Source organism: Pygocentrus nattereri, chromosome 28 (genome assembly GCF_015220715.1).
Source record: "Pygocentrus nattereri isolate fPygNat1 chromosome 28, fPygNat1.pri, whole genome shotgun sequence".
Classification (NCBI taxonomy): domain Eukaryota; kingdom Metazoa; phylum Chordata; class Actinopteri; order Characiformes; family Serrasalmidae; genus Pygocentrus; species Pygocentrus nattereri.
In genome coordinates, this window is record NC_051238.1 from 13,690,500 (window position 1) to 13,705,569 (window position 15,070).

General features: G+C 38.6%; 1 protein-coding gene across 1 annotated transcript in view; it reads right to left on the reverse strand.

The window, feature by feature from the left end:
- nphp4 (nephronophthisis 4) overlaps positions 1 to 15,070 on the reverse strand; it is a 280,801-nt gene that overhangs the window by 91,185 nt on the left and 174,546 nt on the right. Inside the window, exons 12-13 of the mRNA XM_017693446.2 lie at positions 12,122 to 12,256; positions 4,181 to 4,335 (exon numbers count right to left, since the gene is read on the reverse strand). Coding sequence (XP_017548935.2) covers positions 4,181 to 4,335; positions 12,122 to 12,256 — 290 coding nt within the window. The remainder of the gene's footprint in view (positions 1 to 4,180; positions 4,336 to 12,121; positions 12,257 to 15,070) is intronic.

The following is a 15,070-nucleotide window of genomic DNA, read 5'->3' on the forward strand; positions in this document are numbered from 1 at the left end:
TCCTCTTGGTGTCTGAAGTTACATCTTGTTTCTAGCAGTATCTGAGCTCAGGACTGTCTTTTCTCTAAGCTATTGCTAACTAGCAAAGATACTTTCTCTAGATTGACAAAGCACTTCTTGTAAGTCACTCTGTATAAGAGCATCTGCTAAATGCTGTAAATGTAAATGTAATTGTAAATGACAGGAAACTGTTGGCAAAATACATTGGCCATTTTTTGGTCATTGGAAAGTTGTTTCTCAGGTCATACTTTATGCATGTATATTATGTGCCAAGAAGAGCAAAATTAACCAAGAACAACAACATGGGTTCTTTCCCACCAAAACATTTGACAATGATGTTTCTCTAATGCCCTGATCTGAAAAAAATCTATTTAATGTTGATGTGTTTTATAGCTGCTATAATACTATAAATTAAGTTTTAAGTCCACTCTTCTTAAAAGCATGACAGAATTAAAAAAAAAAAAAAAAAAAACCTTGTTGTTAGTTGTATCATGCAACATTAGAGGTAATTTATGCACATTATTTGAATGAGTCGAATACTTTTAACATACATTAACTCGTTTTACATGTTGTGGCTTTAAAGGGTCAAACATAAAATTAAGCCATACATTTTTATTTAGAATATGAGACGAATAAATTACCCTTTGTAGCCTCTTATGCTCTTCCGAACCACCGGTGGTTCCAAAACCCTATAGGCTATAACTGTCTGCTTTCCAGTCAAATAGACGGGTAATGTCATTTTACAACCTTATATAAAGAAGCTCAACTCACAATTGTTTTGTCTACTGAAAGTTGACCCATTTTTCCACAAATCTGGGCTATAACCTATAAACAGATGATGTGTCTCTTCAGTGATCTGCTCTGTATAAATTATATTTATTAAAATAATATATATATTTTTGGCTTTTAGTAGTAAATTATAAGTATATAGCAATATGTATGATCATAAAACACATTTTCTGTTACTTTGAGGGGAGCTTTTACCAAAAAATAAATTTAAAAACTGTATTTATTTCATGCAGCTACTAAATAACTTGCCTTAAGATTTGGCCATGTAAATTCAGATGGACAAACCAAAATATATTTGGGCGCATAAGAGGTTAATAGTTTATTTAATCTTCATACTCCATAATCTTCATTCTCACACAAAGAAAGACTTTTGGAGAAATGGCTACAATTAATTTTATTTTAATGTACTGGAAATGTACATATATTCACATAAAGGAGGGATTGTAGAATCACGTATTTATTAAATTATGTAGAGGCTCATGTCTTTGTCTACTCACTATGACTGCTGCCATTATTAAATAAAATATTGCATAATTATAAGAATAATAGGCAGCCCTATAAATAATTGATTCAGTTTTACACATACAATATGATTAAAGGGGAAAAGGAAAAAGGAAAACCTAATGATTTCATACACTTTGTAAGACTGATTTTGGTGACAACTGCAATCTAGCATAGATTTTTATTACTTACAGCACTGCAATTTTTTTAAAACCCTGAATTAAAACTATATGCTCCACTAACAGAAGAAAGCATTTACTTTATGGCTTGAAACACAGCTATAAACCTCACCCCAACAACCACTGCATTTTACTAAGCATGTGAGCGCGCATCAGTGTAAATGAGCGTCCTTGATCAATAGCATCATTTTACTGGACTTATTGAGTCATATACAATTATAGGAGTGAAGTCATTACACCAGCTCTTCCATCAGTAGTTTTTAATTTGCTCTACACAAACAAAAATAATGCAAAAATAATGCAACCTATGGATCATGGTAATTTTCTGCCAAATTAAACATTTATAATCCTCGTTTATTAGTTTGCTCATTTTCCCTTTCATGCACAGTTCTGATGAGAACAGTCACTGTGGAAGCAGTATGTAAGTCAGTGATGAAGACAACACATTTTCTGTTCTACCTTAAATGCTGCAGCAATTATATCCTAAATGTGCCAGAATGTAACAGCTGCATCATCATTTTAGGTGGAACGTAGAACCTGAATAAGAAGCTAACTTCAGTCTTGTCAGAAAGTGTTCGCCATGAGCCCAGTGTTAACAAACCTCTAGGTCCCCAAAGGAACACACGCAGAATTTAGCATTATCACTGAGGTGAGGCTCCTCCTCATGTTTTGAGCAAGTTTCATTACCATTTTGCAGTTCTGTTCAGCAGCTTTTAGAGCAGTGGTCACCAACACGGTCCTGAAGATCTACCTTCCTGCAGAGCCTGATTCCAATCACAACTTGCCATACTTGCTCCAGCTAAACAACCTCTTCCCAAGTCCCTGATTGGTTGGCTCAGATGTATTAGTGTTAGGTAAGGGGTGGTGCAGCTTATTGGATACAGGTTGGAAGTAAACTCTCCAGGACCAGTGCTGGAGACCACAGTTATACAGATATTAAACTCTAGTTCCAATTATCACCCTTATGGAAATTCTGACTTGTTCAGTTTCACATCAAACCACTCTTAATTATTTGTTTACATCTTAATTGAATTATGCATAAATCCAGAAAATTATTATGCAAAATCAGCTCTGGTTCAGTAAGTCTTTTTTCTTCTTTTTCTGTAATGGTGCATTTCATATCAAACCACTTTAAATGACTTCCTTTACATATTAAAGCAGTATTATGTGAGAAGTGACGTTTTTGCTCTTGGGATGAAGAAGGTTTGAGGTTAGACGACTTTTGGCATCTGGAGAAATTATAAAAGTCCATGAGTTGCCATTCTCCCTATTTTAAGTCGGTGTACCATCAAAATGATTTTTGAAGCTGTGAGTTTAAGGTAAAACTTTACATAATGTTGCTTTAACAAATGGCCTGTGGGTCTCACTATGGGCATCACCGCTGTAGCGTCCTGGTAAGATGTGCTGGTAAATTAGGCTGACTTGTTTTGACACACAGCTAAAATAACACTACCAAAGAAAGACATTACATTTCTGGTAATAGCTGACCTTTAAGAAATGGTCTGAACAGTTGCAGTGGACCCTGAAATGACAGATACGCATGCATAACAATTTACTACAGCTGTGCAGAGATACAGCGCTCCTTACATATATAAACCAGAGGGGAAATAAGTATCTGCGAGAATATCCTCAGGAAAAATCCCTATCCATGAAGTATGATTTTCAAGAAAAGAGATTAGACAACATCAAATTAACAAGATATTCACAGGAAAATTAATAAAGCAACATCTTTTTTTTCATCCTTTTCAAAAGCAGTGTCTTAATTCAGCCCAACTGTATTACTATTCCAACTGTGTTTTAAAAGACCTCACAGAGATATCACTGCACACATTAATCACTGTTTTTTTTTTTTGTTTTTTGTTTTTTGTTTCTCACTGGTCTAGAGAACTATGCTGGACAGCTCTTACCAACACTAAAGGGCAACAGTTTGTAATCAACACTAATTTTGCTATAAATAAATAAATGAATGGATGATAATGACAATGATAGTGGAAAAAAAGGACTTAATTTAAAAATGAACTAACTGATTCTTCATTTGTTTTGTGCTGGTCATTATCCTGTAGAGTTTTAGTGCAATGCAGAGCACCTCAATTTACATCACAAATCCTATTTATTTCATGGCTTTTTTAGTAGCCAAAAACAAACAAGCCAGGAATCCTCGTTAGTTAGTTATTTGCATCATGAATAAGTAACATGCAAATTGATTTCCCAAATTGATATTTCCTGCTTCTTTGTTTTTAGTTTTTGCTTACCAAAAAGGAATGAAATTATTAGAATTTATGATGCAAAAACAAACAAACAAATCTGCCTTTATCCACCTGCCTTTAATTAGTAATAAGTAAATCTTTAGAATATGCAACATCAAAGTATTCTTAAACATTCTGGTAATTTAAAAAGAGCACTGCTTGCTTCCACACTTTCAGTTCAGTTTTTTAAAGTAGAACTGTACCAGTCTTTCTAGTGGAGCTCTGAGCCACTGAATAAAGCAGGATCAGCTCCTAGAGGAAAACATCTCATACAGCTTCATATCTGCTGCTTCAAGGCCAAAACTTTCTCACATGTGGATAGAACCAGCCACAGCACTGAGTCTGTGCTTGCGTGTGTAAAAAGAGAAAGCGAGATGACCACTAGCGTGTGAAGTGAGGCAGCAGAAATCCGTGTGTGTGTGTGTGTGTGTGTGTGTGTGCGTGCAAAGCATGTGTGATACTGACCCTGGTGCGTGAGTTCCCAAGGTAATGATGGGGGCATGGACAGGAGTGAAGGTCAGCTCACGCAGATTGCACTCTTCTTCTTTCTCATCCCTCATTTCCTCTCTCTCCATCGCACTGACTTCCAGGTGTGCTATGCTGCCTGCGGCAGGATGTTCCTGACACAGACACACACACACACACACACACACACACACACACACACACACACACAGTTTTTACATATTATCATAACATTTGTATTATATATGTGTAAGCACCTATGATAAATACTGTGTCCCATATGTTTTATATTTACATGTCAGTTTATTAGACCAGACTATTTGAGTGCTGCTACATAACATTGATGTTATCATGCCAAAAACACATCATGACAGGTGCTGTTACAAGCTGTTGGTACAGATTAGGTCTGGTAATATAAGAGAGTCATTGTTATGACCCCTGGTCGTAATATACCTTTTGTGTGCCTTGTGCTGGCATTTTATGTTTTCCTCGTTGTGTGTCCCCTTATGCACAGGCACAGGTTTGACCAGATTGGCCAGATGGGTATAAGAGGTCGCTGAGCCACCATCTTGGGAGACGTTTAGGGCTTTCTCCCCTCTGACTTGACCTGGAAGAACACCTGTCCAGACCAGCCCGGCACTCTTCATTTTTATCTGCTTCACTTTCCGGCTATTGTTAAACTTATGACTGTTTGATTATGCTTTGAAAGCTGGGTGAAAGTAGCGGACAGGTGCCATGTTGTTTTGGTTACCTCTTCTCCTGTTTCAGGTAGGGAGTTAGGGCAGCCTATATGTCTTTTGTTTCTTCTGTTTTTAGTTTAGTTAAGTTTGAAATCATTCGTTGTTTTGTTTGTTATTTTCGTTAGTGTTTATTATCATTATATGCTTTGAAGTTGGTTCCGACCCCTGGCAACCATGCAGATAGTGTTTAGGACATCCTGTTGTCTTCCGACTATTTTGGCTCCTTAATGGATTTTTCATTAATCCTCTGACTGTATCCATTTGTTTTGTTGCTGGTCATCTTTTACCTTCAACAGCTCCAAGCACAAATGCCTTTTCAGAGTAATCGGTTCTTCCAATATGTTTGGTTATCTAGGCTTCAAGTGAGAGGTGGTGCTTGATTTGGTCAAGGATTCATTTGTTTTTACTGCGGTCCACTGTTAAAAGTCACCACTTACACGTTTAAAGGCATCAATATTTTTCCACGTGCTTTTTATTGTCCAATCTTCGTATCCTTGAGGAGCCACAGAAAAGACCATAATCGGGACAATTCTGATCATTATTTGTAGACACATTATTGCCATTGAAGGTTTTTTAAGCACCATCCTTTTTGTGTCAAGTGTCAATCTGTGTCAACTTTCTCAAAGCCATCAGTAGCCATGTTTACATGCAGCCTAATAATCCATTAATAATCCGACTGATAGCTCCATGGGAATACAATACATGCATGTATACACTTCAATTCAATTTCTATCCTACTGAATAAGGTGGGTCATCCTGTAAATAATCCATTAAACAGAATAATAACCATGTAAATGCCTGTATCCGATTACATTCCCAATCAGGAAGTTTAAGCATGTTCTGCGCATATGCAGTTTCATCATAGCAAACATTTTCACTGTTCAATATGGCAGAAACAGAAACTGCTCTGCAGAGGAGATGAAGATTATGTCCATCTTATGTGCCTCAGGGCATGCTGTCTTCCTCTTCCTCTTCTTTAATAAGCACATATGAGGTACATTAAAAACACAAGCACTGCTTACTGCTGCTCATCTCACTCTGACTGGACTTAGGTGACACTCGTTATTATGGTACCATCTACACTAAGTAGTATTCTACTCTAATTTTGGATTGAATTACTTGTAGTGTGCATGGAAACACAGAGTTTCCATCAGATTTTTGACTAGTGTGCATATAAACACCTCACTCTTCATTTATAATCGGAATGTATTCAATTGAATTGCCAAAACTCTTCGCATGTAAACATACATTTACATTTACAGCTTTTAGCAGACGTTCATGACTTAACAAGACATAGCCAGTGATAAAACTGGTGGTCTTTTGTGTTGTTTTGTGCTGTTAAATCATTGTTTTCTTCATACTGAGCTGAACTCCCATCTTTTCACTCTGTTCTTTTACTTCTCATATAGCAGCCTTCAGGTCTGGATTTTTTTTTTTTTTTGCTTTGTCATCTGCATATCAAAGGTTACTGATGTCTCTTCCACCTCGACCATCTTCCTCCAGTCCCGAGTCTCTTTTTATATGTTCAGAATATTGGTTACATAAGTATCCTGTGCTGATGTGGAACCAGTCTGTTTGTCCATATTCCATCCTGACTGTGGCTTGCTGCTCAGTGTATAGGTTTCTCATTAGAACAATGAGATGGTCTAGTAGTCATACATATATCCCATATGTATTCTAAAAATTACAAATAATACTGGGTTGCCATGCAGATAGGCTTGTAATTAGCTAAACAAACACACTGGCATCCATAAAATTACCACTTATTTTATTAACATCATTTGTCTTTATAGTAATGCAGGTGCACTTCTCAGCAAATAAATGCTTAATGAACAGATTTTTTTTTCGTAATCTAATTTTCTCAGGTACCCGAAACAGTACCTGTATGTTTCAATATTGTGTTGTTATGTACAATATATATGTGATATGTCCTTTCTGTATTATATCAACCAAATTCATATTTGCATAGCCATCAGCAGTAACCCATACCATTACTATGTGGAGAGAGAATCAGTGTTAATATACGAAACACAGTGCTGTAATGTCTCACCTTGCAATGGTGTAATAGCACAGGTTTGAATGCATGTTTTGCACCGTGCCATCAGCAGCAGGTGCTGAGAAACACTCAAGCCAGTGTGAATGTTCCACAAGTGCAGAAGTAGAGAGATGTGTCTGACACCTCAACAGTACAGGTCTGACACCTTATGCTAAGTCCACAAACAACAACACCATGTATATATATATATATATATATATATATATGTTTGTGTGTGTGTGTGTGTGTGTGGACACTGCTGCAACTCCCCTGAGTGTATGTGTATAAGAGGATGTGCAAGTATACTAACCTTGCTGGTGTGTGTACATGTGTGAATGGATGTGTGTGCTTGTTGCAGTTGACTGTTTAATACCCGCTGGCTATGACGCATGATTTTGGATGATTTTTTGGATGATTCTTCCTCAACAATCTAACCACAGCACACCGTCAGTCCGGCCAACAAATGGCAAAACTCTGTCGAAAACGAGGAAAAGCTCCTCTAATTCTATTTTTTGCTATCGCCACTATGGAACTCTAGTAGTATGCTAGCGAGTTATATTCACATGAACATTCCTTGGCTGTTCAAAATTCAATGTGGATGCTTGTACAAGGCATTCCATGTTTTATTTGAAGCTTGTATTTTTAATTATATCTGAAGGTTGCAATCGTAAATCTCAGTGTTTTGCATTTTAAAAAAATACGAGAAAAAAAGAAATCCTGATTGGATCATTTTCCACTGGACATTTCATAAATGTAACCCTTTTAAAAAAGCGTAACAATAAAATAAGAATAGTGTTGCAATACTTGGGGAGTTTAAAACAAACAAAAAAAAGTATTATAGTATTTTTTTATTTCAGAGAAACTGGGCCTTTTCTGAAGGCCTAAAGGCCCTGCAGGTTCCTCATGGAGCATATTGTCTTTTTCAGTTAGCAATTTACAATGTGTTAAACATTCAAGATGAAAAGGAGAAAGAGAAATGCTCCAACGTTAAGAATGCTAAGAATGTTTTTCCTTTACCTGTAAAGTCATTGTTTTGGAGACAGTAACAATGCGTAATGTCCAAGTAGCAAACAGAGAAAAAAAAAAAGTGGATGAATTATGACTGAACATGGATTTTTCACATTTTGTTAATGATCTGTGACATATTCACAGCTGCAACGTTCACAAACACTCTCTTCTGCGATTTACCAAAGTTTGCCAAAGGCAGGTCTGTCTGTCTCGCTTTTGACAAATCCACACTGCCAGCTGACAGGGGCTCCTGACATAATAACAGCGTGCTTAACATAATCACTCACAGTGTTTACCTGTAGTTTTTGGAATTTTTCTATAAAATACTCTGAAAGCTTGCAGTGAGGCAGACTGTGATAACAAGCTACCAGGATTCTAAAATGAACCGTGACGCTTCTGCTGCTTAGTAGACCAATAAAGAACTTTCACTTTATAGCAGACTTGTGGTTTTCAAACGCCATTTCAATCATTTTTCCAAGCAGAATTTAGTGGCTGATTTAGTCTGTGAAACATTTATGAAACATTTTTGTCACCATTAGATGCTTAGTAATATTGGGAGTTAAAATTTTAGAGGAGATTAATGTAGCTCTTCAAAATCAGTGATAGGAAAATGGTGGAATGAGAGCATGGAGGAAAGAAATTGGAAAATAGAGAGAGACAAAGAGGCAGACAGAAATAAGCATATCACCACCACATAAGAGACAGAATCCTTCAGCTCTCTGGCCTCAGACAATTTGTAGCAAGGAAGCAACATTCATAACACTCACCAATGTACAATGATGCTAAAATAATGCTAAAATGGTGTGTCAACGCTGCTAGAATTTTACAGCAGTTCTACTCTGCACTTTCTTTTCTACTGATCGCCACAGGCCGTGCAAAAACACAGAGGATACTTCTTGTCCACCTCTACACGAGTCAAGATCTTTTAAAGTCATGCGGTGACATGACAAGTGATGCAGCCAGCAATACAAATGCCCTGCTCACACAAAAGGTATCCTCTATCTTCTGCTCACAGTGACACATGTCAACAACTTGGATTGATCTTGTATAGCCTGGTGACAATGTCAGAGCTTCAGGGTCCTCCCTGTCCTCTATAGGCAGTGGATCATACTTTGTCCTCCATAGCTCACCAACTCAAATTACTCTGAGCACATCACTGTGCTCAGACCCCCAGGTGGCCACAACTGGCCATGTGATCAGTAACTAGCTTTGGCTGCAACTACTGGATAGGTTTTCCAGATTAGCAACGAGGCTACAACATGCACCTAATATATGCTATAAACATCACAAATGTCGCTGAACAACTTATCGCATTTTACAAATTGTGCCGGCCACTGTTAGAGCGCTAAAACAGCCACAATTTTGGTCCTTCACACACTGGTTAGCAGGCAGACCTTTACATGGACTGCAGTGCGTCAAGGTCCCCAAGGTGCCCAAGGCAGGCATGCCTTGCTGGCCTAGAGCCAAACACAGACACTAACCTTTCTGACATGCCTTGAACTGAGAAGCAGAAAGCATACCAACATAATTAGTTATGGAACACTGATATATAACATCCATACTACCATGCTATAAACACATAATGGAGCGTCCTCGAGGACAATCTGGACTGTCCTGGAGTCCCTGAGGACCAGTTTGAGAATGAATACAGTCAGTGCCACCTCAGCAGAATGAAACTCCCTCCTCTTCTGGCACGAGAGCCTGCAGTGAAACCTACAGCTGCAAAAGATCTGCTTTAGACACTTTTATCCTTGCAATTCTCATAAAGACTCTTTGGTTCAATTTGTTGTTCACCTGACATTTACACAACCAGCACCCTGGTCAACACCACTAATTTTCCTTGATGAGTGTTAACAGCGCTTGAGCCTGAATGCACTGATGCACATCTGGCCAGTCCTGTCATTTAATGTTGTCCATCATACTGGACAGTACACGCGATCCAAGGTTGTCAACACCTTGGTTTACTTGTGGCTCAGAGATGACCTTGTAGCCCAAGGTTCCCACAGCTGCTATTCCTGTTGAAGTGCTCACCGTGACATGATCTTCCACTCAGGAAGAACCTCCTGTCTCAGCTGAGAGGTCAAGTGCAACCCCCGTACTCTGATTACCTTCATTTACAATTGTGGCTGCTGGGCCAGAGCTGCAATTGATGGACTATGAGTCAGCACCCCCATGCTCACATAGAAGTCTGCCGAGGCGTCTGCCCTTTTAGTTAGTCAGTTTGTGCGGCCAATCTTTTGAGCCACTTACACCAGCAAGTGGATATCACTGGTGATTATTTCAGCTAAATGAGTGCATGCACTGTCTCTGAGCCTGCTATGCTTATGGTCAAGTCTAGATGGAATCTGGAATCACACCATGGCCTTGTCCCGCATATATTCACTGACCGGCAGGACGCTCAAGATGGTTTGTTGTGCCTAATTCTAGTTTTGAGGTATCCTTTGGGCTTGGTCATGGCCATTTATCATACAGGTCAAGTATTTATTTACTTCAGATCCAAGAATAAAGAGTTTCCTCTATCAACGCATTCTGGATGGTTTAGGTCATTTTTTATGACCTACAAAGGAAGTGGCTCTTGTCACTGTGCCCAGGCTGTTGCTATGTCCTATACAGTTTTGTGTTTTGCTGGTGGCCACTTGCACATTCTTCTGCTTCTACTGGGTCAATGAGTCCTCCTCTCATGCAGTGAGCTCCTAGGACTAGCTCTGCTTCTAGGCAGTTCTGTTCCTCTTGATTCTGTTGGTCACCCAATGTTCTTTGCACATCTCTATACTACTAATGGAAGTTTCTACCAAGTTTACAAGTTGTTTTCTGTTTTCCCTATTTGAGCCTCTTTAAAGTGTCCTGTTCTTGTTTCAATTGTGTCTTGACCTCCACGATGCTTGGCTTACTCATTAGTTAGGAGTCAGGGCCCATATTTCTGTTAAGCTTCTTTCTGACAATGCCTATAAAGATAAAACTGAGCACTCTTATAATTTGTTAGGCATTACAGAACATTGCCAACAAAGTGTGTGTGTGTGTGTGTGTGTGTGTGTGTGTGTGTGTGTGTGTATATATATATATATATATATATATATATATATATATATAACAGCTAACCCAGTACATTTCATCCCATTTTGATAATATCCTAATCCAATGTTGTCTTATTTTAACAAATAGTGAAGAACCTAAGCAACACTCTCTTTCCCTGTGGTCACTTCCATGACCTAAAACCTTGCTGTAACCAAGTCCAAGAGGAGTTTTACATTTAAAAATGAAAAACACAGCTTATACAAATACCCAAAAAAGAAAACAAATGCTGTGATGAGTACAAATAAATATGTTCCAAAATCCATCCCACCCTCTATAGTGCTCCCCCTTTTGTTTGTTTCAAACCTATGGGAAATGCTGTATTAGGTTAGTATATTTCAAGTTTAATGGTCCAAACTGCAATTAAATAAAAATATACAGGTCTGCTAGAGCCATGCATTGAAGAAGGACCCTGAAGAAGACCCGAGAGAGCCAGAATTAAACAGAGGAAAAAACAACAAGCCAACAGAAAAAAAAGCAATGCTTCAAGATATGCTTGCCAGTTGAACATGAGATTAGAGCAGCTTTGCAGGCTGCATTTCTTGGTCACTAAGTCATAGCAGGCCGTTCCAAAGTCAAGAACTCCTCATATACAGCCTAGAAATGCAGCCTACGTTCTGGGTGATTTTGAATATGCAGTAGATGTATCCTTCCAGGCCTTTGGTTACCCACAGCACATCGAAAATGATGGAAAACAAAGCTGTTGGAGCAGAGCTTGTTTTCCAATGTCAGTTGCTCATGTCCTTAGTTTAGTCTTCCCTACCTTATAAAGTGTAAAATTATTCATTCATTAATTCATCCATATATATCGTATATTGACCATATATTATATTTTATTTAGAAGTACTTGTATATATGTAGTTTATCATACTACATAAAAAAAAAAAAAACTCATATATGTGTTTGCAATCTGATGGTGATTTGCTTTGTGTGAGAGGCCTTGACTTGGCCGTGCTGCTTTGTGTTACTTTAAAATCACCTGTGTCCTTTATGTCTGTACTTTTTCTACGTATGTACTTTTGCGAGTGTGTGTATGCGTGTGTGTGTGTGAGCGTTATTGCAAGGGTGTGTGGGTGGAAATCTTACGACATGTGACAGCTGGTGGGCCGATGCCATCGGGGAGGGAGCGAGCAGAGCAGGAAGCTGCTGTTGCCATGGCGACCCCACCGTGTGGCTCATGGTCGGGTAGCGTGAAGTGGCAGCCAGCTGAGAGAGAGAGAGCTGCGCGGCAGAGGGAAAGAGAAAGAGAAACAAAAATTAATACATATTTATTCCACAAACAACAGGCACAAGCATCTGACAGCATGGCAAGCCTCCGCAGTTGGCAGCGACACAATGCCAACATCCAGCTAGCACAAAGCATGGATGAAATTAGAAACCTGCTTTTTGTCAACGTGATATATCCAGCTTTGGGTGCCACTACTCACTCTACCTCTATCTCTTTCTCGCTTTCTCACATACATATATAGCTCTGTGTCTCAGCCAGTCCTGATTCTAATCCTGCTTTCACCCTCACTCTTTTATTCTTATCTGTCTCTTCCGTATTGTAAGTTTCTATTAACAGAAAGATAAAGTTTATAAACAGTCACCCCCACCATACACAGCGCAGCGCACTGATAAAGTCATCCGTTTCAGCATCTTAATGGGGACATTTATATAATGAATAATGCAAGCGAAAGGAAACCACAGAGAAGTCACTCAGTTTCTCAGTGCTCACTTCAATAAATGCTTCAGCGCCACCATGCTGCGGCAGACCTTGGAGATTCCCCATCAGTGAAAGGACGATTCAACACTGTGCTTATTTGAGGAACAGACAGCTAGTAATGAAAGGTTAGTGAAATGGTTGGGATGGCCAAAAGGAAGTATTTGAGCTCCATTTGGAGCACTTATCTTTTTTTCAGTGTTAAACTAAAAAGAGAAGCTGAAGGTGGACAGTGTAATAACGAAGCTAGTCCAGATCTATGGGTCTGTGAGCGTGGCTGAAGCAAGCAGAGCTGAGATGGTGTTTTAAACTGTGGCTGGCTGACGGTTTAGAGATCAATTCCAATTGTTACGTTTTCTCAATAACATTTACAGTCAGAAACGGCCAAACTGCTCACTTTTTAGGAGACATACAGGATAATGTACTTGTATAGGGAAGGAGAAAGGCAATGAAGTAAAAAAAAAATAATAATAATTAAAAGATACAGAGAAAATGGGACTCCTAACAACCATTCAAGACCTAGTAGACCAACAAGTCTGTCACCACGAGATAAACGGTATTTAAGGCTTTAATCTTTGATAGAGAGGAGAAAATCAAGCTTCACTCTTAATGTTTAATGTTGGAAAAAATCCACAGGTGTTTATGTCCATCCTTCCACTGTGAGGAAATATATATATATTTATGCAGATTTATTTCAATCTTAGACAAAAATGTTCCATGAGTTGTTCATTTTCATGTATGATAGTTGAAACATTTAGATCACACAGCTTGCTAATTAAAATGAATGTCAGGCACAGAAAAAGAAAGAAAGAAAGAAAGAAAGAAAGAAAGAAAGAAAGAAAGAAAGAAAGAAAGAAAGAAAGAAAGAAAGAAAGAAAGAAAGAAAGAAAGAAAGAGAAAGAAAGAAAGAAAGAAAGAAGGAAAGAAAGAAAGAAAGAAAGAAAGAAAGAAAGAAAACGAAAGAAAGAAAGAAAGAAAGAAAGAAAGAAAGAAAGAAAGAAAGAAAGAAAGAAAGATGAGAATCCTCAATGCTAGTCACTGTGTTTGATCCAGCATCCTCATGGGGGATCCATTGTTACCACCCATATGCAGGGATAAAGCTAAAGACCAGAAAAATGAACAGAAAGCTTAAGGTCTCAGGATGGTTAGTCAAGGCTGTAGTCAACTTGTTGTGAATTATATCAGCTGAACCTCAAAGGAACTTGAGCCTGCATACTAAAACCAAAAAGTCTGGGTTTTCAGATTCACAGCCTACCACTTGTAGAGAATAACCCATAACTACCAACACCAAAAGCCCAATATCTGACCACTTAAAACAGAACACAGATGGGATGAAAGCTATAGAGGGACCTAACTAAAGAGAAGCTGGCATTAAAAGAGGAAAAAATTACTGACAACTACAAATAAACAGTAAGAAAACAAGAACAAATCTGAGAGAGAGACAGGGAGAAAGAGAGAGAGAGAGACAGAGCACTGAGCTGATTTGCGGAGAAGCTGCCAACACAAAAGCACAAGGTCAGAATAAAAAGTATGGCTGTCAATATTCACATAGTCTGCCTCTGTTTGACATGCACTCACTATTCTGAATGCTTAAAAACATGAAATCAATACTGCAGCCTTGCCATCACCTGACTAACTGCCTGGAGAGAGAGAGAGAGAGAGAGAGAGAGAGAGAGAGAGAGAGAGAGAGAGAGAGAGAAAGAAAGAAGGAAAGAAAGAAAGAAAGAAAGAAAGAAAGAAAGAAAGAAAGAAAGAAAGAAAGAAGGAAAGAAAGAAAGAAAGAAAGAAAAAAAGAAAGAAAGAAAGAAAGAAAGAAAGAAAGAAAGAAAGTGGGAGAGTGGTTTGAGCAGTGTTAGCTATAAATAGAGGATGATTCAATGCATCTCAAACAAGCAGTCTGAAGTGAAATTTGGGCCATGCAAAGCGTGGCTGGAGGACACCATTACCAGCCCCACACGCTATAACACAACAAGCAGGACTCGCAGTGAAACGCAGAGCCTGTCTCGTGTCATCACTCTGAAATGATAATGAGCAAGCATGTGAGCTCGTTATCAGGCAGACTTCACACTGACGATGGGAGGGGTAATCCCACCACCTCCATTCTGGGATGCAGAGAGCTACCAGAGGAATGTGTAGACGTCTGTGTGATTAGGAGACATTAGATGAGAGAGAGAGAGAGAGAGAGAGAGAGAGTGAGAGAGAGAGAGAGAGAGAAAGAGAGAACAGAAATTAAGCAGTGAGACAGAGAGGAGACATGAAGAGCATGATAGTGAGAGAGACAGAGAACAGAAATAAAGTAGCAAGACAGAGAGAGGAGAGATAAAGAGAGAGAG